The sequence below is a fragment of the Onychomys torridus genome, chromosome X (genome assembly GCF_903995425.1).
Source record: "Onychomys torridus chromosome X, mOncTor1.1, whole genome shotgun sequence".
Taxonomy (NCBI): domain Eukaryota; kingdom Metazoa; phylum Chordata; class Mammalia; order Rodentia; family Cricetidae; genus Onychomys; species Onychomys torridus.
In genome coordinates this window covers 2,310,499-2,328,412 of record NC_050466.1, presented here as the reverse complement: position 1 = coordinate 2,328,412, position 17,914 = coordinate 2,310,499, and the positions used below count along the sequence as shown (strand labels likewise).

At 50.1% G+C, this 17,914-nt stretch overlaps 1 protein-coding gene across 3 annotated transcripts; it reads right to left on the bottom strand.

Moving 5' to 3' along the window:
* Window positions 1-5,059: 5,059 nt before the first annotated feature.
* On the bottom strand, window positions 5,060-17,502 carry Tfe3 (transcription factor binding to IGHM enhancer 3). 3 transcript variants are annotated; one of them, XM_036175391.1, is made up of 10 exons: window positions 17,125-17,502; window positions 14,573-14,686; window positions 13,414-13,717; window positions 12,660-12,905; window positions 12,330-12,434; window positions 10,814-10,931; window positions 9,494-9,550; window positions 9,276-9,351; window positions 7,584-7,731; window positions 5,060-5,890 (listed from the first exon to the last, which is right to left on the bottom strand). In XM_036175391.1, the coding sequence occupies exons 1-10, from the start codon at window positions 17,238-17,240 to the stop codon at window positions 5,444-5,446; spliced, it is 1,731 nt and encodes a 576-aa protein (XP_036031284.1). In that variant the 5' UTR covers window positions 17,241-17,502; the 3' UTR covers window positions 5,060-5,443. The 3 variants fall into 3 exon arrangements, with proteins under 3 accessions (XP_036031284.1, XP_036031285.1, XP_036031286.1); XM_036175392.1 differs by having other exon boundaries at window positions 13,414-13,652; XM_036175393.1 differs by lacking the exon at window positions 17,125-17,502 and having other exon boundaries at window positions 13,414-13,698; window positions 14,573-14,634.
* Window positions 17,503-17,914: the final 412 nt, after the last annotated feature.

Here is a 17,914-nt window from a genome sequence, read left to right as displayed (position 1 = left end):
CTTTGCACCTTTCCTGGAACTCACTTGGTAGCCCAGGCTGGCCTCGAACTCACAGAGATCCACCTGGCTCTGCCTCCTGAGTGCTGGGATTAAAGGCGTGTGCCACCATCTCTCAGTGTCTGAAATTATTTTAAAATAAAAATCTTAAAATTGAGTGCAATCTAGTGGTATCATGTTTGCCTATTATGTGCCAGGTCCCTGGGTGCCATCCCTAGAATACATACACACACAGATGCACAAGAATTTTGCATCTGTGGCTCATGAAAAATAATTATCTTTCTTGTGATGGTTTTCTCTAGGTTTTGGAACAGAATAACACTAGTCTCTTAGAATGAGTCAGGAAGTATCCTCATCTCTTCAATTTTCTGGAAGAATTTTGTGCAGAATTGGTATTATGTTTGTCCTAAGTATATGGAAGAATGCTCCCAATCTCTCTCCTTCCCCCTCCCACACTGATATTTTGTGTGCTTTAAAGAGTTTTCTATCAGAACTATTGACACTGCCAAGCGGTGGTGGCACACGCCTTTAATCCCAGCACTCGGGAGGTAGAGGCAGGCGGATCTCTGTGAGTTCGAGGCCAGCTTGGTCTACAGAGTGAGTTCCAGGAAAGGCGCAAAGCTACACAGAGAAACCCTGTCTCGAAAAACAAAAACAAACAAAAAAAACAAAAAAACTATTGACACGAATAGTTGTTTTCCCTTTATTAGCTAGCATATATGAATCATACACAATAATGAGCTTCGTTAAGACATTTCCACAATGTATATATTTTTACCATATTCACCTCCATTATCCTCTCCTGTCTCCCTCCTTCCTCTCTACAAGCAGTCCCTTTTTACTTTCAAGTATTTTTTTGTGATCCAACGAGGAAACTGTCTCTCCCTCCTTCCAGTAATCATTGCCTGAAAATAGGTCCTGGGGGAGGAGTAGAGACTTATGCTCATGAGCCCCTCCCCACTAGCAACTCTTAACTGCCTGTATATCCTTAAGGATTGGGAAGACTTGGGATGCAGACTTTTCCTCTGAAGCCCTGGTTGACCTCAGCACTCCAGAAAGCCTTCTAGCTAGCCTCATGATTGTCTACACATGTGAGCCACCATACATAGCTTCTTTTGTCATTTTAAAAACTCTGGGAGTTGGGGATTTAGCTCAGTGGTAGAGCGCTTGCCTAGCAAGTGCAAGGCCCTGGGTTCTATCCTCAGCTAAAAACAAACAAACAAACAAACAAACAAACAAAAAAACCCTCTGTGTATCAGAGCTGGAGTGTTGGCTCAGCTGTTAAGAACAGTTGCTGCTCTTGCAGAGAATTCAGGTTCAATTCCCAGCCCCCACATGGCACCTCACAACTATAGATAACTCCAGTCCCAGGGGATCCATTGTCTTGTTCTGACCTCAGAGGGCACCTGGCATGCATATGACACATAAACATACATGCAAACAAAACTGTCATACACATAAAATAATAGCATGTGTATAGCTGGGTGTGGTGGAAAATGCCTTTAATCCCAGCACTCGGGAGCAGAGGCAGGTGGGTCTATGTGAGTTCGAGGCCAGCCTGGTCTACAGAGTGAGTTCTAGGACAGCCAAGACTACACAGAGAAACCCTGTCTTGACAAAACAAAAACAAATAAACCCTGTATCCTTAAAGCAACAATCTCCTATTATCCTGTACTTCCCAGCCTCTGGTAACCACTACTGTACTTTCTTTTTATATATGTAACATTTTTAGCAGTACCCTCTTTTTTAAAAAAAGATTTATTTACTATTATGTATACAGTGTTCTGTCTGCATGTATGCCTGCATACCAGAAGAGGGCGCCAGATCTCGTTACAGATGGCTGTGAGCCACCATGTGGTTGACTGGGAATTGAACTCAGGTCCTCTGGAAGAACAGCTAATGCTCTTCACCTCTGAGCCATCTCTCTAGCCCCACCATTGTACTTTCTATCTCTGTAAATTGCATATTGTAGATACCTCACATAAATGAATTATACAATATATGTCCTGTGTCTAGATCCTATCACTTGGCATAACTGTCTCCTGGCAGGGAACAGGGTAATTATCATGCTCACTTTGTCTGTCAGGGATCACTTTCTTCCTGTTGTTTATTTTGGTGTGAACCTTAGCCTTCACTCTCCAGCGTGAGTTCTTATATCTTGAAATTTATTCTTTAACATGTTTATTGATTGGTTGTTGTAGGGTTTTGGAGACAAGGTCTTGCAATGCAGTACAGTAGGAGTGGGGGCCTGGAACTGGCTTTTCCTCTCTGTACCCCAGGCTGGTCTCAAACTCAGAGATCCACCTGCCTGTGCTTCCCAAGCATTGAGATCAAAGGTGTATAGCAGCAGGCCTTTGTTTTTAATTTTTGTAATTATCTCTATTATTTTTTCTTTGTTTTTTAAGTGTATGTCTGGGCTTTGTCTGTCCGTGCACTCTGTGCATGCAGTGCCTAACAAGGCCAGAAGAGGGCACCAGATCCCCTAGGATTGGAGTTACAGATTGTGAGCCATGTAGGGCCTGAGAGTTGACCACGGGTTTGTTTTCTTAAGTGTGGCCAGGGCTCTTCAGGGCTCAGCCATCTTTCCAGCACCCCTTTTTTTGTTTGTTTGTTTGTTTGTTTGTTTGTTTTACAACATCATTGTATTTAAGACAAGGGCTCATGTAGCCCAGACTGGCTTCCAGCTTGCTTTGTACTAGAGGCTGACCTTGAGCTTCTGACCCTCTTTCTTCCTCCACCTTTGAAGGGCTGAAATTTTAGGTGTCTTTTTCACCTAGCTGGCAACTGTTCGTCGTTTTATTATTGTGTGGCTTATATGAGAACCTGTGTCACGGCCCACATGTGGAGGGCCACACACACGCTATGGCAGTGAAGGTGGACTTGGTTCTCTACTTCCACCTTTGTGTGAGTTCACAGGATAGAACTCAGATGTCAGCTTTGGTGGCAGATGCTTTTATCGCTATGCTGAGCCGTTATCACCTGCCTGTTGTTGTTTGGGGACAAAATCTCTCAGTAGAGCACAGCCTAGCCTTAAACTCAAAGCCATCCTCCTGCCTCAACCTCAGTATGCCTAATTCGGTGTGGGACCCTTTACATACCCGCTTCAACTTCCTAAGCACTGGGTTTACTCTCATGGAGGAGATGCAGTTACCAGTACTGGCCATTTATAGGGCCAGTCTGGTGGTGATGTTAAAGACTAAGTCTGATGCTTGTCTTGGATATCAAACTGCTTGAAGAATTGTCAGAAAAATATTTCTCCCAGCTTTGAAGTTGTGGCAGGTGCAGAATTCCTGTCCTCAGGAGGTAAAGGATCCAGAGTTCTAAGCTAGCTTGGACTATGTGAGAACTTGTCTTAAAAAAATTAAGAGGAAACATATGTGTACTTCCCTCCATCCAGGTGCCCCAAAATGTCAAATGTTTTCCCTTATTTTCTGTTGTTGGGATAGGGTCTGTGTAGCCTAGGCTGTCCTTCAACTTGCAAACTCTCCTATCCCAACCTCCCACGTTGGAATCCCAGGCACCTTTGGTCTTTGTCCTTTCCACCATCTTGAATTCCTTTGTGGACTCCCTCCCAGACCTTATCAGTTTCAAGTGAGTCTGCACAGCTGGGGATGTGGCTGGGTGATGGAGGGCTAGCTGGCTTTCCTCTCCAGCCCTGCAAGGAAAAGAATACCTCCTTTCTCCTTCATTACCACGCACAGCAGTCAGGTTTGGTGCACCTACAGGCTGCCTGTCTGCAGAAGTTACTGATTCTCCTCCTGGCTTCTCAGAACAGCAAATGGGAAGTAGCAGCAGCACACACAGCCATAGTCCCCAGGGGAATAAATCCGGGGAAAGAAAAGCGCAGCAGCTCAGCTGATCCATGGCAGGCCCATTACTTTTACTTATATGTGGTTTTCCCCCCGGGGAAAATTGTTATCCCTCCTAGCCTGCAGGGGCCAAGTTCACTGCCCAGTCAAAAACAAGAACCAGAGACTCAATGCCAAAGTTAAAAGCGCATCAAACACGCCTAGCATTTATTATTTTAGTCACAAACCTACAGACCCCTCAGTAAACCCTCCTTGGGGCCTGGCCCCAGCAATTTAAAGCTGAAGACCTCGGGTGTAGGTGGCAGAGATTGGGCTGTGGAGACTGGCTCTGAAACAGGGGTGGTCCCCTAAATGGAAAACTGTGTGGAGGTGGCAGAGGTCAGGGCTGACGGAGTTTCTGAGGAGGGTTCAATAAAAAAATCCCATAAACAAGTAAGGGGTACAATATACTCTTGTTACCCTTCCTCCAGGCCCCTGATTTTTAGGAGAGACTTCATTTTTCCCCCCTGGGCTAGGAAACAGCCTGGACAAGCCCTTCCTTTACCATTTTCTACAAGTTGAAGGGAAGTATTGCGGTAGTATTTTAGGGTGCCTAGACTGGGTTCACACTAATCTCTATCATCTCCCCAAACTCCCCCCAAGGGTGAGGATCTAAATCTCACTCTTAATCTAGGTCTAGAAATTCAACCCACAAGATTTCAAAATCTGGTCCCTTCCCCGAGAACAAGGTCAGCACAGAGATTTCACAGGTCCGGTCCCAGGTTGGTCCCAGGTTAAGGCAGGGAGCTTAGGAACCTTTCCTCCCTGCTGAATGGAATGCTTGCATTTGCTAAGGGTCAGGGCTGGGGCTGGGGCCTCTATATGGGAGATCCTCCATACCTGAAATACCTGTGCTGGGCTTTACCTACAGAGAAGGGATGACTGTCAGGAGAGTGGGCTGGACCACACCCTTACTTAGGTTCCTTGCCAGAGCAAGGCAGGGGTCATAAGGAAGGGTTAGGGTTTAAGCCTCCAGGGCTGGGACACCATCTTTTTTCTTTTTCTTCTTCCAGTACCAGGAAAAGCTGGACTGGCAATTCCCAGAGATGGAAGGGAGTAGCATCCTGGCATCTCCTTTCCTTGGGAGACCTGTTTATAAGAGTCCCTGGCCAGGCGGTGGTGGTGCACGCCTTTAATCCCAGCACTCTGGAGGCAGAGGCAGGCGGATCTCTGTGAGTTCGAGGTCAGCCTGGGCTACCAAGTGAGCTCCAGAAAAGGCGCAAAGCTACACAGAGAAACCCTGTCTTGAAAAACCACACCAAAAAAAGAGTGCCTAGTAGCCGGGGGCACCTTACCCCGCCTCCTTCCCTCACCTAGGGGAATGCCAGTGATTCTCAGGAGATGAACTTAGCTTTCCCAGCTCTCTTCTGCCTTCTCTCAGAAATACCTGCGCAGGGTGGTTCCTTTGGAAAAGGGGCAGGGCCTCACCTGATTCCTCCTCCTTGCCTTTTATAGGGGTGGGGCCTAATTACAACTCCTCTTCCCCCAGATTTCCTGGACAGGGCAGTCTCACAGGAGGGTAGGGAAAAAAGGTGTCTCATCCAGGCTTGTCCTCCTTCCCTGGGTGGGGGCAGTCCAAGGGGAGGAGTGAGACCCGATCAGGACTCCTCCTCCATGCTGAAGCTGCTCCGGCGGCTGCTGGCCTTGGACACAGCCGGGGATACTGAAGAAAGTAGGGGGTCAGAGGCAGCCCGCAGCGGGGACAGGGCACCCCCTGACAGTCCTCCCACCACCCCCTCCTCCTCCATCAGAATGTCCTCTAGCCCCAGGTGAAAGGGATCTCCCAGGTCCCCCAAGTGGTCGCTGGGAAAATGCAGGTCCAGGAGAGCATCCGAGGGTGGCGCAGGAGGTTGCTGCTGCTGCTGAGGCGCATTCTGGACAGGTCCCCCTGCTACATGAAATGTTGTTGGGCTCGGCCTGCCTTCCTCCTCAATGTCCAGCTGTTCTGCCTTGAGGCTGTCAGAGACGGAACTAGTGGCTATGGAGAGCAGTCCTGGGCTAGGAGGTACTGGCAGGCCATGGATCTGGGCCTGCAGTTCTAGCTCCTGCAAAAAGGAAGGAGTGGGCACAAAATAAGATGGAGTTCAAAGTCCCGCAGAGTAGAGGAGTACCCATTAAAGGAGCAGGCTACTAGGTTCCAATGCAGCCTCCAGCCCTCACTCCGTGCAAAGCTTCATGGTTTAAGGTCTCTGAACTCCAGAGTCCCAGTTTGTAAAATGGTACAATGATGGGTCATCTCACATGGCTGTTTCTGTGATTTAAATGAGTTAATGGGCATTCAGCTCTTGTTATCATACAGGAGATGAGATAAATGCCATGCATATTAACAAATATTCATTACTACTACTATTTTTTGAAATTATTTAGAAAATCTCTTTCTCTTTCCTTGTGTTTTTCCACACAGGGAATGTAACCTTGGCTGTCCTGGAACTCACCATGTAGACCAGGCTGGCCCTGAACTCACAGAGATCCGCCTTCCTCTGCCACCATCAAAGATGTGTGCCACCATGCCCAGCTGAGAATTTTTTGTAAAGATTTTTGTCTGTATGGGCGGCTTGCCTGCATGTATGTGCATCACGTGTACAGAGCTGGTGGAGACCAGAAGAGGGCGCCAGATGCTCTGGAACTGGAGTTACAGCTTGTTGTGGGTGCTGAAAAAGGCCAGTCCTCTGAAGAGCAGCTGGTGAGCCACTAGACAAACTGTTTCTCATTACTAGGTTTTTTTTTTTTCTTTTATTTTATTTTTGGTTTTTCAAAACAGGGTTTCTCCATGTGGCTTTGGTGTCTGTCCTAGAACTCACTCTGTAGACCAGGCTGGCCTTGAACTCACGGAGATCTGCCTGGCTCTGCCTTCTGAGTGCTGGGATTACAGGCGTGTGCCACCACCACCTGGCACTAATTTTTTATTTATTATGTATACAGTGATCTGCCTGCATGTGTCCCTGCACACCAGAAGAGGGCACCAGATCTCATTACAGATGGTTGTGAGCCACCATGTGGTTGCTGGGAATTGAACTCAGGACCTCTCTGGAAGAGCAGTCAGTGCCCTTAACCTCTGAGCCTTCTCTCCAGCCCTCATTACTATATTTTTGTTATTTTTATTTATTTATTTATTCTTTTAGAGACAGGGTTTCTCCATGTAGTTTTGGAGCCTGTCCTGGATCTCACTCTGTAGACCAGGCTGGCCTCGAACTCACAGAGATCCACCTGGCTCTGCCTTCCGAATGTTGGGATTAAAGGCGTGCGCCACTACTGCCTGGCTACTAATTTTTTTTGTTGAAAGATCTTTATTTATTTATTTATTTATTTATTTATTTATTTATTTATTTATTTATTTATTTATTTATTATGTATATAGTGTTCTGCCTGCATGCCAGAAGAGGGCACCAGATCTCATTACAGATGGCTGTGAGCCACCATGTGGTTGCTGGGAACTGAACTCAGGACCTCTGGAAGAACAGCCAGTGCTCTTAACCTCTGAGCCATCTCTCCAGCCCCCCAGCTACTAATTTTTTTGAAAGACAGGATCTCACTATATAGCCCTGGCCCTTGAACTCACAGATCCGCCTGCGTCTGCCTGTTGAATGGTAGCATTAAAGGTGTGGCCCACCATGCCAGCTGTCCTTACAATTCTTGTTAACCCTGTTCTAATTACTGGTCACCTCCAGCATCATGGAAACTGGCCAGTTCTTTGTCTGCCTCTACTGGAAGTTGCAGTTCCGTTTTCTCCCTCCAAACCTGAATTCGGAGCTGCAGACTTCGGTTGGCTTGCTCCAGGGATCGCTGACGGCTCTCGAGGTCTTTGGAGCGCTGCTGTTCCTTCTGCAATTTGCGGATGTAATCCACAGATGCCTTCAGGATGGTGCCCTTGTTCCAGCGCATCTCCCTATGGGGCCCGAGAGGGAGGAAAGACCCAGTGCTGCATAGGAAGTCTCTCAGGGGGACTGTATCAGGTAGATGGAATACCTGATCATATATCAGAACTTGAGGTAAATCAAATGCTTACAAAAACCCCTATGCTTGCAATCTTCCACTGGTGGCCATGATACCCCCAAAACCTGGAATCGTTTTTGTAACTTGACTCCTTCTGGCTGCTGTCCCCCCACTAGAGTCAAGGTTGGCCTCAGTGTTAACATGGGAAAGTATTCTTACCTCAGCCCCCGTACTTGGATATAACCCTTCCCCCAGAGCGCCCCCCCCCCCCCCCCGCCCCATTCCTGCTTGCTCTCGGTGCTGGGGAAGAACACAGGCCTCCATGGTAAACAAGAACTGTGCTTAGCTCTGTTAACACAGCTCCACGTTTAGGTTCTCCATCCCTGTTTCCTTGTCAGCTGAGTCCTGCTCAGTCCTATACTGCTCACAGCCAGCTCAACCTTTCCAATGTTCGCGCATTGTCCTTTTATTTATTTACTTATTTTTGTTCTTGTTCTATGTGTATGGGTGTTTTGCCTCCATGTATGTGTGTGCACCAATAGTGCCTGCCTGTGGCCCATGGAGGCCAGAAAAGGTTATCAGATCCCCTGGAACTGGAGTCACAGACACCATGTGGGTGCTGGGAATCAAACTCGGGTCCTCTGCAAAAGCAGTCAGTGCTCTTAACTGCTGAGCCACCTCTTCAGCCCCACTCTGTTCTTTTGGTTGTTGTTTTGGAGCTGGCCTCAAACTGTACATCCTCCCGCCTCAGACTGACGAGCGCTGGGATGACAGGCCCCGTTCCCTGCTGTTCAGTAGAACATATGTCATCAACTCTACTTGTCTTTTACTTTGAGTTTTTCGAGACAGGCTTTCTCTGTGTAACAGTCCTGGAACTCACTCTGTGAACCTGGCCTCAACCTCACAGAGATCCGCCTGCCTCTGCCTCCTGAGTGCTGGGATTAAAGGCGTGCCCAGCAGGATTCTACTTGCTCCAACTAAAGCATCAGATCCAAGAGGACAAGGGTCTTTTTCTCTTTTGTTCCCTCTGGTGTTTTCAGAGCCTGGCAGAGTACCTGGTACAAAGCAAAGGCCCAGTAGCTAAGACTTCAGTAAGCAAAAGAAGCACTAAATGAATAGAACACTTGTGTTCTACAGGGTGCAGACAGGAACAAACTAACATCGTGTACTTACAGTCTGAGGGTCTACAGTCCCCCAGCTAAGAAAAAACAGAGAGCTCTTTTCGGGGGAGGTATTGTTTTTTTGATGCAGAGTCTCACTCTGTAGCCCAGGATAGTCTAGAACTTACTATGTAGCCCAGGTTGGCCTAGAACTCGTGGCAATCCTCCTGCCCCAGCCTCCCCAGTGCTGGGATTGCAGGTATGAGCCTCAGCATCTAGCTCAGAGAACTTTTGTCTGGGCAAGGACTACATGGCAGACACACCGAGGAACAACTTTCCTGCTGCAGAGTTGCTTATTCCACCTCCCACTGGCCTGGGGTCCCCAGCCCAGACTCACGGATCATTGGACTTGGGGATGAGGGTGCCCAGCTCTTTGATCCTATCGTTAATGTTGAATCGCCTGCGTCGTTCAACTTTCAAGAGAGGGGGGGGAAAAAGAAAGAGTAGGAAAAAGTCATCAACGGGTGAAGGAAGGGAGAAGAACAGGGGTGCTGGGAGGCTCCCCGTGGGAGGCAGCCCTCAAAGCAAGGAGCACGGCAGGGCTCTCGGGCTTACTTAGGTTGTGATTGTCTTTCTTCTGTCGTTCCTTCAAAAGGGCCTTTGCCTCGGTTTCTGGAAGAGAGTGAGGGCGGATATCAGGGCTTCTGAGTAGAGGAAGCAGAGTCCCTGCAGATGCAGAGGTAGGGGCTACTAAGAGAGGGACAGAAGATGCGACTCTTTTAGAGATGGGGGGTCTTGCTTTGTTGTCCAGGCTGGCCTTGAACACCTGACTTAAGCCGTCTTCCTTCAGTCTCCAAATTGGCTACAAGTACAGAGTTTGGCCACAAAGCCAGACTTGGAGTGATTTTTGTTTAAAGGAGGGTGTGTTTATTTTTACTTTCTGCATGACTGGCATCCAAGGAAGTCGGAAGGGTACTATATCCCCAGGGATTGGAGTTACAGATAGTTGTGAGCTGCCATGTGGATGCTGGGAATCAAACCCAGGTCCTCTGGAAAAGCAGACAGTGCTCTTAACTGCCGACCCTGATGATTATAACAGCAAAAACAGCTGCTGCTGCTGCTGCTGCTGCTTCTCCTTCTTCTTCTTCTTCTTCCTCTTCTTCTCCTCCTCCTCCTCCTTCTTCTTCCTCCTCTTCTTCTCCTCTCCTCCTCCTCCTCCTTCTTCTTTTTTTTTTAAAGACAAGGTCTCAATATATAGCTCATACTGGCCTTAAACCTTCCAAGTGCTGGGACCACAATCATGCACCACCATACCCGTTGACTACTGATGTCTTGAGCCAGGCATGGTAGTTCCTGCCTATAATCTCAGCATTGTGAAGGAGAGGCAGGAAGATCGCTCCAAGTTCAATGCCAGTCTGGGCTATATAGGGAGTACCAGAGCTGGGCATTTGGGCATAGCTCTGTAATTTCAGCACTTAGGAGGCTGAGGCAAAAGGGCTACTGGGAATCTGAGGTCAGCCTAGGCTACAGAGTGAAACTATGTCTCAAAAAACAAAAACAAAAACAAAAACAAAATGTCTTTGCTATTTTTTTTTTTTTTGAAACCATGGTGGCACAGGCCTTCTGTGACACCCAAGATAAGAGGAAGTCAGGTGTAAGTAGGGCCAAGAACCATATGAGAAGCGCGCGCGCACACACACACACACACACACACACACACACACAGGAAAGCAGTTGGCTTTGTTCTCTTCTCTGGTGCTTGGGATGGAACCTAGGGTCTCGCAGATGCTAAGCTACCCTCCCAGCCCCAGCCTCAACCTGTTTCTGAAAAACTTAAACCCTCTCCCTAGAATCAGGTCTAGCTCCAGACCCGGCAGTGACAGGGCTTGGCTCAAGGGACAGGGTGGGGTACAGGGCCAAGACCCTAGCACTTACCAGAGATCTCCCGTTTGATGTTAGGCAGCTCAGCTGGACAGGAATTGCTGACAGTGATGGCCGGGGTGGCCACTCCTTGGTTGCTGTACACATCAAGCAGATTCCCTGACACAGGCAGCTGTGGACAACAAGGTATAGAAGAGTCTCCTCAAACTTAGGCTCCTGACCCTCATATTAAAAACCAGGGCCCTCTAAAGCAAGGACTGGGGATTCCAGAAGAACCCTTCTCCTTCAGGGAAGTTTCACATGGTACTTAACGGCAGGAACAGAACCAAGTGAACTTTCTCTGGTTTGTGGGGATTGGGGTCCACCCACCCAGCCCCTCAAATGCCTCAGTGGCCTCTGAAGCCCTTCTCCAAAACAACTCTAGGGCTGACTTTGAGAAGAAAAATGCTGGAAAATCAGTTCTCAGGTCTCTGTCAGTTTGGATCTGACATTCCAGGCCATTAGCTGCTTCCAGCACAGCATTCCAACCCAGCATTCTTGGAACACTCCAACTCAATCTTTTCAGACCTTGGTAAATCATCATGGCAACATGCCAGTCAAAATGTGGCTTTCTGGGGAGTTCCAGCTAAATCCGCAGCCTTAAATGTGATCACTACTTTAAAAACGATGAGCTGCCACAGGTCATTACCAAGGTCCCGACTCTGTGTCCACCCACACATTCCGGTAACTCAGGTGGTCTGGTCTGGTCTATTCCACAGCTGGAATACAGTCTGGGGCAACACACTCGGATAGAAGTGGACCCGGACCCAGTCCCAGCCCTTCATGAGCTGTCATACACTGAAATCCCTCTGAGGCTTTCTGGCTTATAACCTCTAGTTATGTCCAAAGCAGTGAAAAGTCTGGACAAAGCAGAACTTTCTGTGTGGGGTCCTGAAGACAGAACCTAGGACCGCAACACAGGCTAGGCAAGCACTCTACTCAACTACATTCCCCAGCTCGAACCATTTTTATACAAGGCTCTATCCTCTTGGTATGTTGGGAAAAGCTATGAGATTCTTTGAATGTTCCAGAATCAGACTGATAATCGCAGCGCTCTTGCTCTGGAAAGTTCTATCCATTTTACAAGGATCCAGCCTCTTAGCCCAATTTATTGCAAGGGGCTTGGTACATTCCAAATGGTGCAAGGTCCAACCACTTGCTACAACCCAAGCCTTTTGGTTCCAATTACTACATGGTAGTACCTGAGTCCCTTGGGATACTCCAGCTGCTTCCTTACTCCCACTTCTTGGTACTTATAAGAGCAAAGCCCAAGTGCCCAGGTAATAGTGTGTCTATAAACTCCCCATACTGTATGTATGTAAGTCAACCAGGGCTACCTCTCCATGAAGTCCAACAAGGCCCCAAGGACAGTGATGGGCCTAAGCCCCATCCTCAATAGAAGGCCTTTCTCTCAATCTTAGTATAATACATGGCAAGGGTCGCTCATATACACACACAGCCAGTGCGGGTGTGGTCTTCGTGACAGAAGAATGCCATAATTTTCAGACCACCTCCCCTCTTAGGACCTCACCGTGCTGGGGAGCTGCAGCCCTGCTGTGCCTCCGGGAAGATAGCTGAGCATCTCATCGTTGTAACTGGACTCTAGGCTGATGATCTCATCAATGACATCATCAATCTGGGGGAAGAAGTAAACACTGTACAGGGTTAGAAGAACTGGGAGGGAAGGCTGGGGGGGGGGGGAGCAGCATAATGGTAGAGTGCTGGCCTAGCCTGTGCAAGGCTCTGGGCTCTATTCCCAGCACCCAGTACACACACACACACACACACACACACACACACACACACACAAATAAAACAACTGGACAAAAGGCACCAGGGGAGGTTATCTGCAGCCTCTTACCTCCTTCTCGGAGCTGGACCCAATGGTGAGCAGTGCCATGGGGCTGTTAGGAGCACTGCCTGTCGGAGCAGTGGCATGGGCAGTTTCAGGGCCAGGAAGTGGCTGGGCACTGGCAGGCCCTGGTGGTGGGGTGAGGGCCTGGGAAGCCAGCTTGGGCCCAAGTGTGGTAGATAAGTATTGTTTCACCTGCTGCCGGCGAGCTTGCTGGAGATGGTAGCGTGTGGGGTTCTCCAGGTGGGTCTGAACCTGTGAAATCAAAGACGGGGCGGGGGGCGGGGCACAAAAGAGCTCAGAGGAATAACGGAGCCCCAGCCTGACCTGTAACGCAACTATTTTTAGGCTCATGTGGACAAACTGGGCCTGGAATTTGAGGACATTTCAAAAATATTAGTAAATCTGCCGAGACCCTAAACTTCTTTTTCCAGAAATCCTTTAGAACCCCCAAAATCTACCTGGGCTAATAAGTTCTCTCAGTCTCTGGATCATCCTGCCAGAGTCCTCAGAACTCCCTGATGAGTCTCTGATACCACCCAACAGAACCAGGAACTCTATCACATATGCCTTCCCTACATAGCCTCAAGTCCAGAAGAAAACCTAAGAAACCATCAACACATGACCACAAGCACAGACCATTTAAACACTATCCTAACCTGTCCTTAGAACCACATGGACCCTAGTCAAAAGCTACTGGGACCCCAGGCCACCCCTTGGCTCCTAGTCATTGAAACCCCAGAGCTTCTGGATCTGTCCTTACCTTGAGAACCTCCCTGGGCACCTGAGCTGGGGGTGGACGACCCAGTGTGTGGCCTCCAGCAGACACGCCAATCACAGAGATGGCTGGTGAGGCAGGTGCAGGACTGGGGAAGGAAGCAGCTGCTGCCTGTTCCCGCCGCTCACGCCTCTCCTGCTCCTGGGCCTGGGCCCGCATCAGCTGCTGCCGCAGCAACACCCGTGATGAAGATGATGATGACATGGCAGGGGTCCTGGAGCCCCCTGCAGAAGACGATGCAGAGAGTGTAGCTGGGGTGGTTGGTGTGGCCTGCAGTGATATTGGGAGGCTGTGGAATGGGAAATATGGGGCCACAGGTAAGCTAGAAGTCTCCTTCCGAGCCTAAGGGTCAGTCTATGCTGGAGTAGATCCAGAAACGGACTTGTTCTCTGTGTTCCCAGACCACAATGGCAACATAGGCACCAGGCCTGGATGTGGGACCAGACACAGTTCCATCAGTAAAAGGTCAGAGTCTGGCCCATTCCTCCAGAGGAAATAAGTGTAGCCTTCAGCCTTAATGGTGAAGCCTCAGTTGGAGCAGGTTCACAGAGCAAGTGTAGGGCTCTAATATAAGGTTTTTCTTACTAAAAAGATGAGCTCAAGTGAACACAGAGGGATGTTAAACCTAGTCTGGAGCTCCTGGAAGTGGGCATCAGGCTCCAGGGGAGCCCCAGACTCCGTTTCCTCCCTGCCCAGGGTTCTACTGCCAGGAGCTGGTTAGTTTTGAAAACCTCCGAGGTTTCACAATCCTCTCTTCCAGGTCCCCTCCCCTCTCTTAGAGCCCAGGCCGATGACTCAGCACATTTAGACTTCCACCCACCCGCCTGGATGGCCGCTCAAGAGCTGAGGGAGGGTGGGCTTGCCAGGTGTGCTGAGGGCTGACCAGGGACTGCATGAGCCTACCCACAGGGGGCGGGAGCTTAGGAAGTCCACGCCCATCCACGCAGCCAGGCCTGCAGGAAGATGTGTGTGTGTGTGAACTGAGTAGGGAGACAAGGGAGGGTAGGGGAGTACTGCCCCTCTAGCCTCTGCACTGGGAAATACAGGCCACTGAAAAGGGGAAATGGGTTGGGTGGGCTCAGAGGGCCCTTGGCCTTCAAGTGGGCTGGAGAACTGAGGGAAGGGTCAGTTAGGCCAGGCCTACCTGGAGCGGAGGGGTAGGGGTTGGCTTTTGAGCTCGTAGAAGCTGTCAGGATCAAGGATGTTTTCTAATTCGATGTCAGCAACAATCCCGGATTCCGGAAGCAAAGAATTCAGGCTGAGGGTGGGAGGGAGGAAGGAAGGAGTGGTGACCAGTGACTGCCAGAGGCGCTAATAACCTCCCTTCCCCAGACACCCAGAAGGGCACTACCACCAAGGAGTCCCATATCTTCTCCCTCTCCCTACTCCTTACTGCTACCCACAGGCCCTCAAGGGTCAGAACAATAAAAATGCCTGGACAACTCCTTCACTGGAACAGTCACAACCTGAGTTTAAGTGGGGGCAAACAAGAAGCCGTTGGGAATGACAATTCACTTTGTAAAAGGACTCCAGGCTTTGCATTCAGAGTCCTCCCAGCCCCCACACCTCCTACTGTTTTGCCGACAGCTGAATGTGAACCCATGTCTGTATACATGCACACAGAGCAAGTAAGGGCACCCCTCAGCCTAAGAGTCCATTGTAACACAACCTGAATGCATCACAAAGAGAACTGGGCTCCCTCATTTACTTTGCATCAGGAGCTACCACTTTGCAAAGGAGTTCTTCCAGCCCCAGCCAGAGTTCATAGGCCGCAGCTACCCATCCAAATATAAGAATGGGGCTGGGAAAGGCTCCCCTCCTCCACCAGTGAGCATCTTCAAAGAGAGAATCTGAGTGCACGATCTGCCTTGCAGGAGGAACATCGTTCTTAGCTAGAAGAAACGGCCCAGCCTCCTCCTACTTTTCAGATAGATCAAAACACACGCCCGTTTTCAGTATCAACATTCACTGTCACAAAAAACAAGCCATATCTCCGATGAAGGAAGGCTGAGGTCCGCCTAGACTATATAGGAAGGCTTCGTCTCAAATTAAAAAAACAAAAACCATCGGAGCTGGGAGCTGGGGCTTACCTAGCATGTAAGAGCTCTGGGTTCTACCCACAGCACTGCAATAAAGCAATATCCATCTCTCCCATTTAACTGTGCCCACTACTGTGATGATCTAGGCTGTTATAAAGACTCTAAGATGGTTCTGCTCAGTCCTCCCTGCTGGGTATAAAGGACCTAGTGTCCAGGCCAAAAACACACACGAGGATGAAGATGTGTCCTTGCTGGAAGTGTATACAGCTCAGTGGTGCTGCACCTGCCTACCAAGTGGGAAGCCCTGGGTTCCACCGCACCCCAAATAATATGCACCCTTGAGTTTAGCCAAGTTTAGAATCCACAAAGATTGTGACTTCAATTGGCAAGAACTCTCTCCCCTCCCCAACAATGGTCTTCTTCCTTCCCCTCCTTGCCCACAGATGGGGCTCTAAAACCACCCAGGAAGTTGGGAAGAGGAAGCTCCCAGAGTAGCTGAGTTCAGCACAATTCCAGGCAGAAAGGAGGCAGCCCCCTCCCATACTCATACACCACTGCACATAGTTGGAAAGAAGTGGGTGCTGGGGGGCGTGGGGGGGGAGGGAAGGCTGTGGACAAGGAAGAGCTGGAGTTTCAAAGCAAGGCTGGTGGAAGAGGATGAGAAGAGAAGACGGAGGACCCACCCAGACAGGGATGGTGCAATCGGTACTCACTCCAGCTCTAGAGACTGATTCAAGATTACACCCGGGAACTGAGAGACAGGCTGGGAGGGCGAAATAAAAGGAAGAGGGGGTGTGTGGGTAGAGAGTGGGCAGGGCTGCCTGAGAGGCTACGGTGAGTGGCAGCAGAAACAAGACCCTCCTCTGGGTTCCCAAATAAGGTTTGTGGCCTCCCCCTCCTACGGCTAAGAGTGAACTATCTATCCAGTCTGCCCCGCCACCTCACATTTAAGCACCTACTCGAAAAGGCAGGAGGGGTTTCTACTATTCCGGCATTTCTATACAGACTGGGCGGGGGGTGGAGGGGCGCAGCAGTGAAACGATTGGGCCGATCGATCAAGTTGCTTCGCTCGATTATTCACACACACACACACACACACACACACACACACACACACTCACAGCATATCTGAGACTTCCCCTAACCCCTCCAGATTCGTGTTATCCCCAAACACAGCACCGGCTACTGGGAGTCACTAAGTGCCCCAAATAGCACCTCTGCCTCCCAGGATCCTTTCTCCCACACTGAAGGAAAAACAGATTCCAGGATCTCCTTAAAATCAGTGCCTCGCCTAACAGTGTGCCCTCAAATTCATCCCTCTGCGACCGACTCAACAATCCCAAATTCATCTTCTAATCAGTTTCCCAAGTTCGCTACCTCAGACCAGTTTCTGTACACTCCAGAATCTGCCCCGATAGACCCAGGAAAGAGCCCCCCAAATATGACCCTACCCTCCTGAACGTACTACCACTACTCCTTTAAGCTTCAGTCTAAGCGGGTCAGTACCAGATTTCTGAGGTGCCCACCCAATATGGGCACCCCGACGTCCTTCAAGTCTAGGCAAAGAGTCTCCAATCCCAGTCCAGGGCCCCCAATGTGCTGAGATGAGTCCCCAGGAAACCTCAGCTGTCACTCCCGGCCCCAGGTGGCCCCGCACCTGAGCAGCTGGGCTGAGTCGGCTGGTCTGCGCTCTTCCAACAGCACGAACACGGCTCGAGGACCCTCCGCACTGGCCTCTACGCCGTCCCGAGATGGCTCGGCTGCATGAGACATGACGCCCGGCCCGGGCGAGCCCTGCCAGGCCGGTCGGGCCTTGGCCCGGTCCCCCTAACAAAATAAGAGTCCCCCTCCCCCCGCTCGCCACTGCCTCCTCCGTTAAGCCATGGAGCTAGCTCTGCGCGGGCGGGCGGCGTCGGGAAGATGGGATGGGCCGTGAGTCATCACCCGCCCTGAACGGACCGACACCCTGAACGGGTCTAACCCCGGACGACCGCTTGCCTCCCCCTCGTCCTCTTCCCCCTCCTCCCTGGACTGGGGAAACTCCACAGGAAGTGACCACACTGGGGATGGAAGTCTGGTTGGGCCATACCTCCTGAGCAAGGCAGCCAATTGCTACCGGGAGATTCGAGGGCCCGCCCTAAGCCACGACTTCGAGGCGTAGGGAACACCGGGTTTGCACCGCCCTTCGGAAAAGGGAGCCCTTAGGCCACGCCCTCGGCGGCGGAAGCAAATAGGCGAGGAGTGATTTGGTTGAGCCCCGCCTTCATTTTTGCGTTGCTTCCTAAGCCACACCCCCTCTTCTCAACTTATCCACACTATGCCTACACCGCCCCCAGCCCCAGCAAGATATTAAACTGAGTCTTGGGTTTTCAGCGTCTGCGTGGAAAGTCTGCACGCCAAGCTATTAGCAGAACAGCGCCGGCTCTTAGCCTAGGGTCATCCCAGAC

Bases quoted from the DNA above. Each gene is read 5' to 3' on its own strand.
- Tfe3 (XM_036175391.1), bottom strand. From the start codon at position 17,240: ATGTCTCATGCAGCCGAGCCATCTCGGGACGGCGTAGAGGCCAGTGCG. The intron at 12,906-13,413 runs GTAAGGACAGAT...TTGATTTCACAG, and splicing joins TGCCCAGGGAGGTTCTCAAG to GTTCAGACCCACCTGGAGAA. The intron at 9,551-10,813 runs GTAAGTGCTAGG...ACTCTCTTCCAG, and splicing joins CATCAAACGGGAGATCTCTG to AAACCGAGGCAAAGGCCCTT.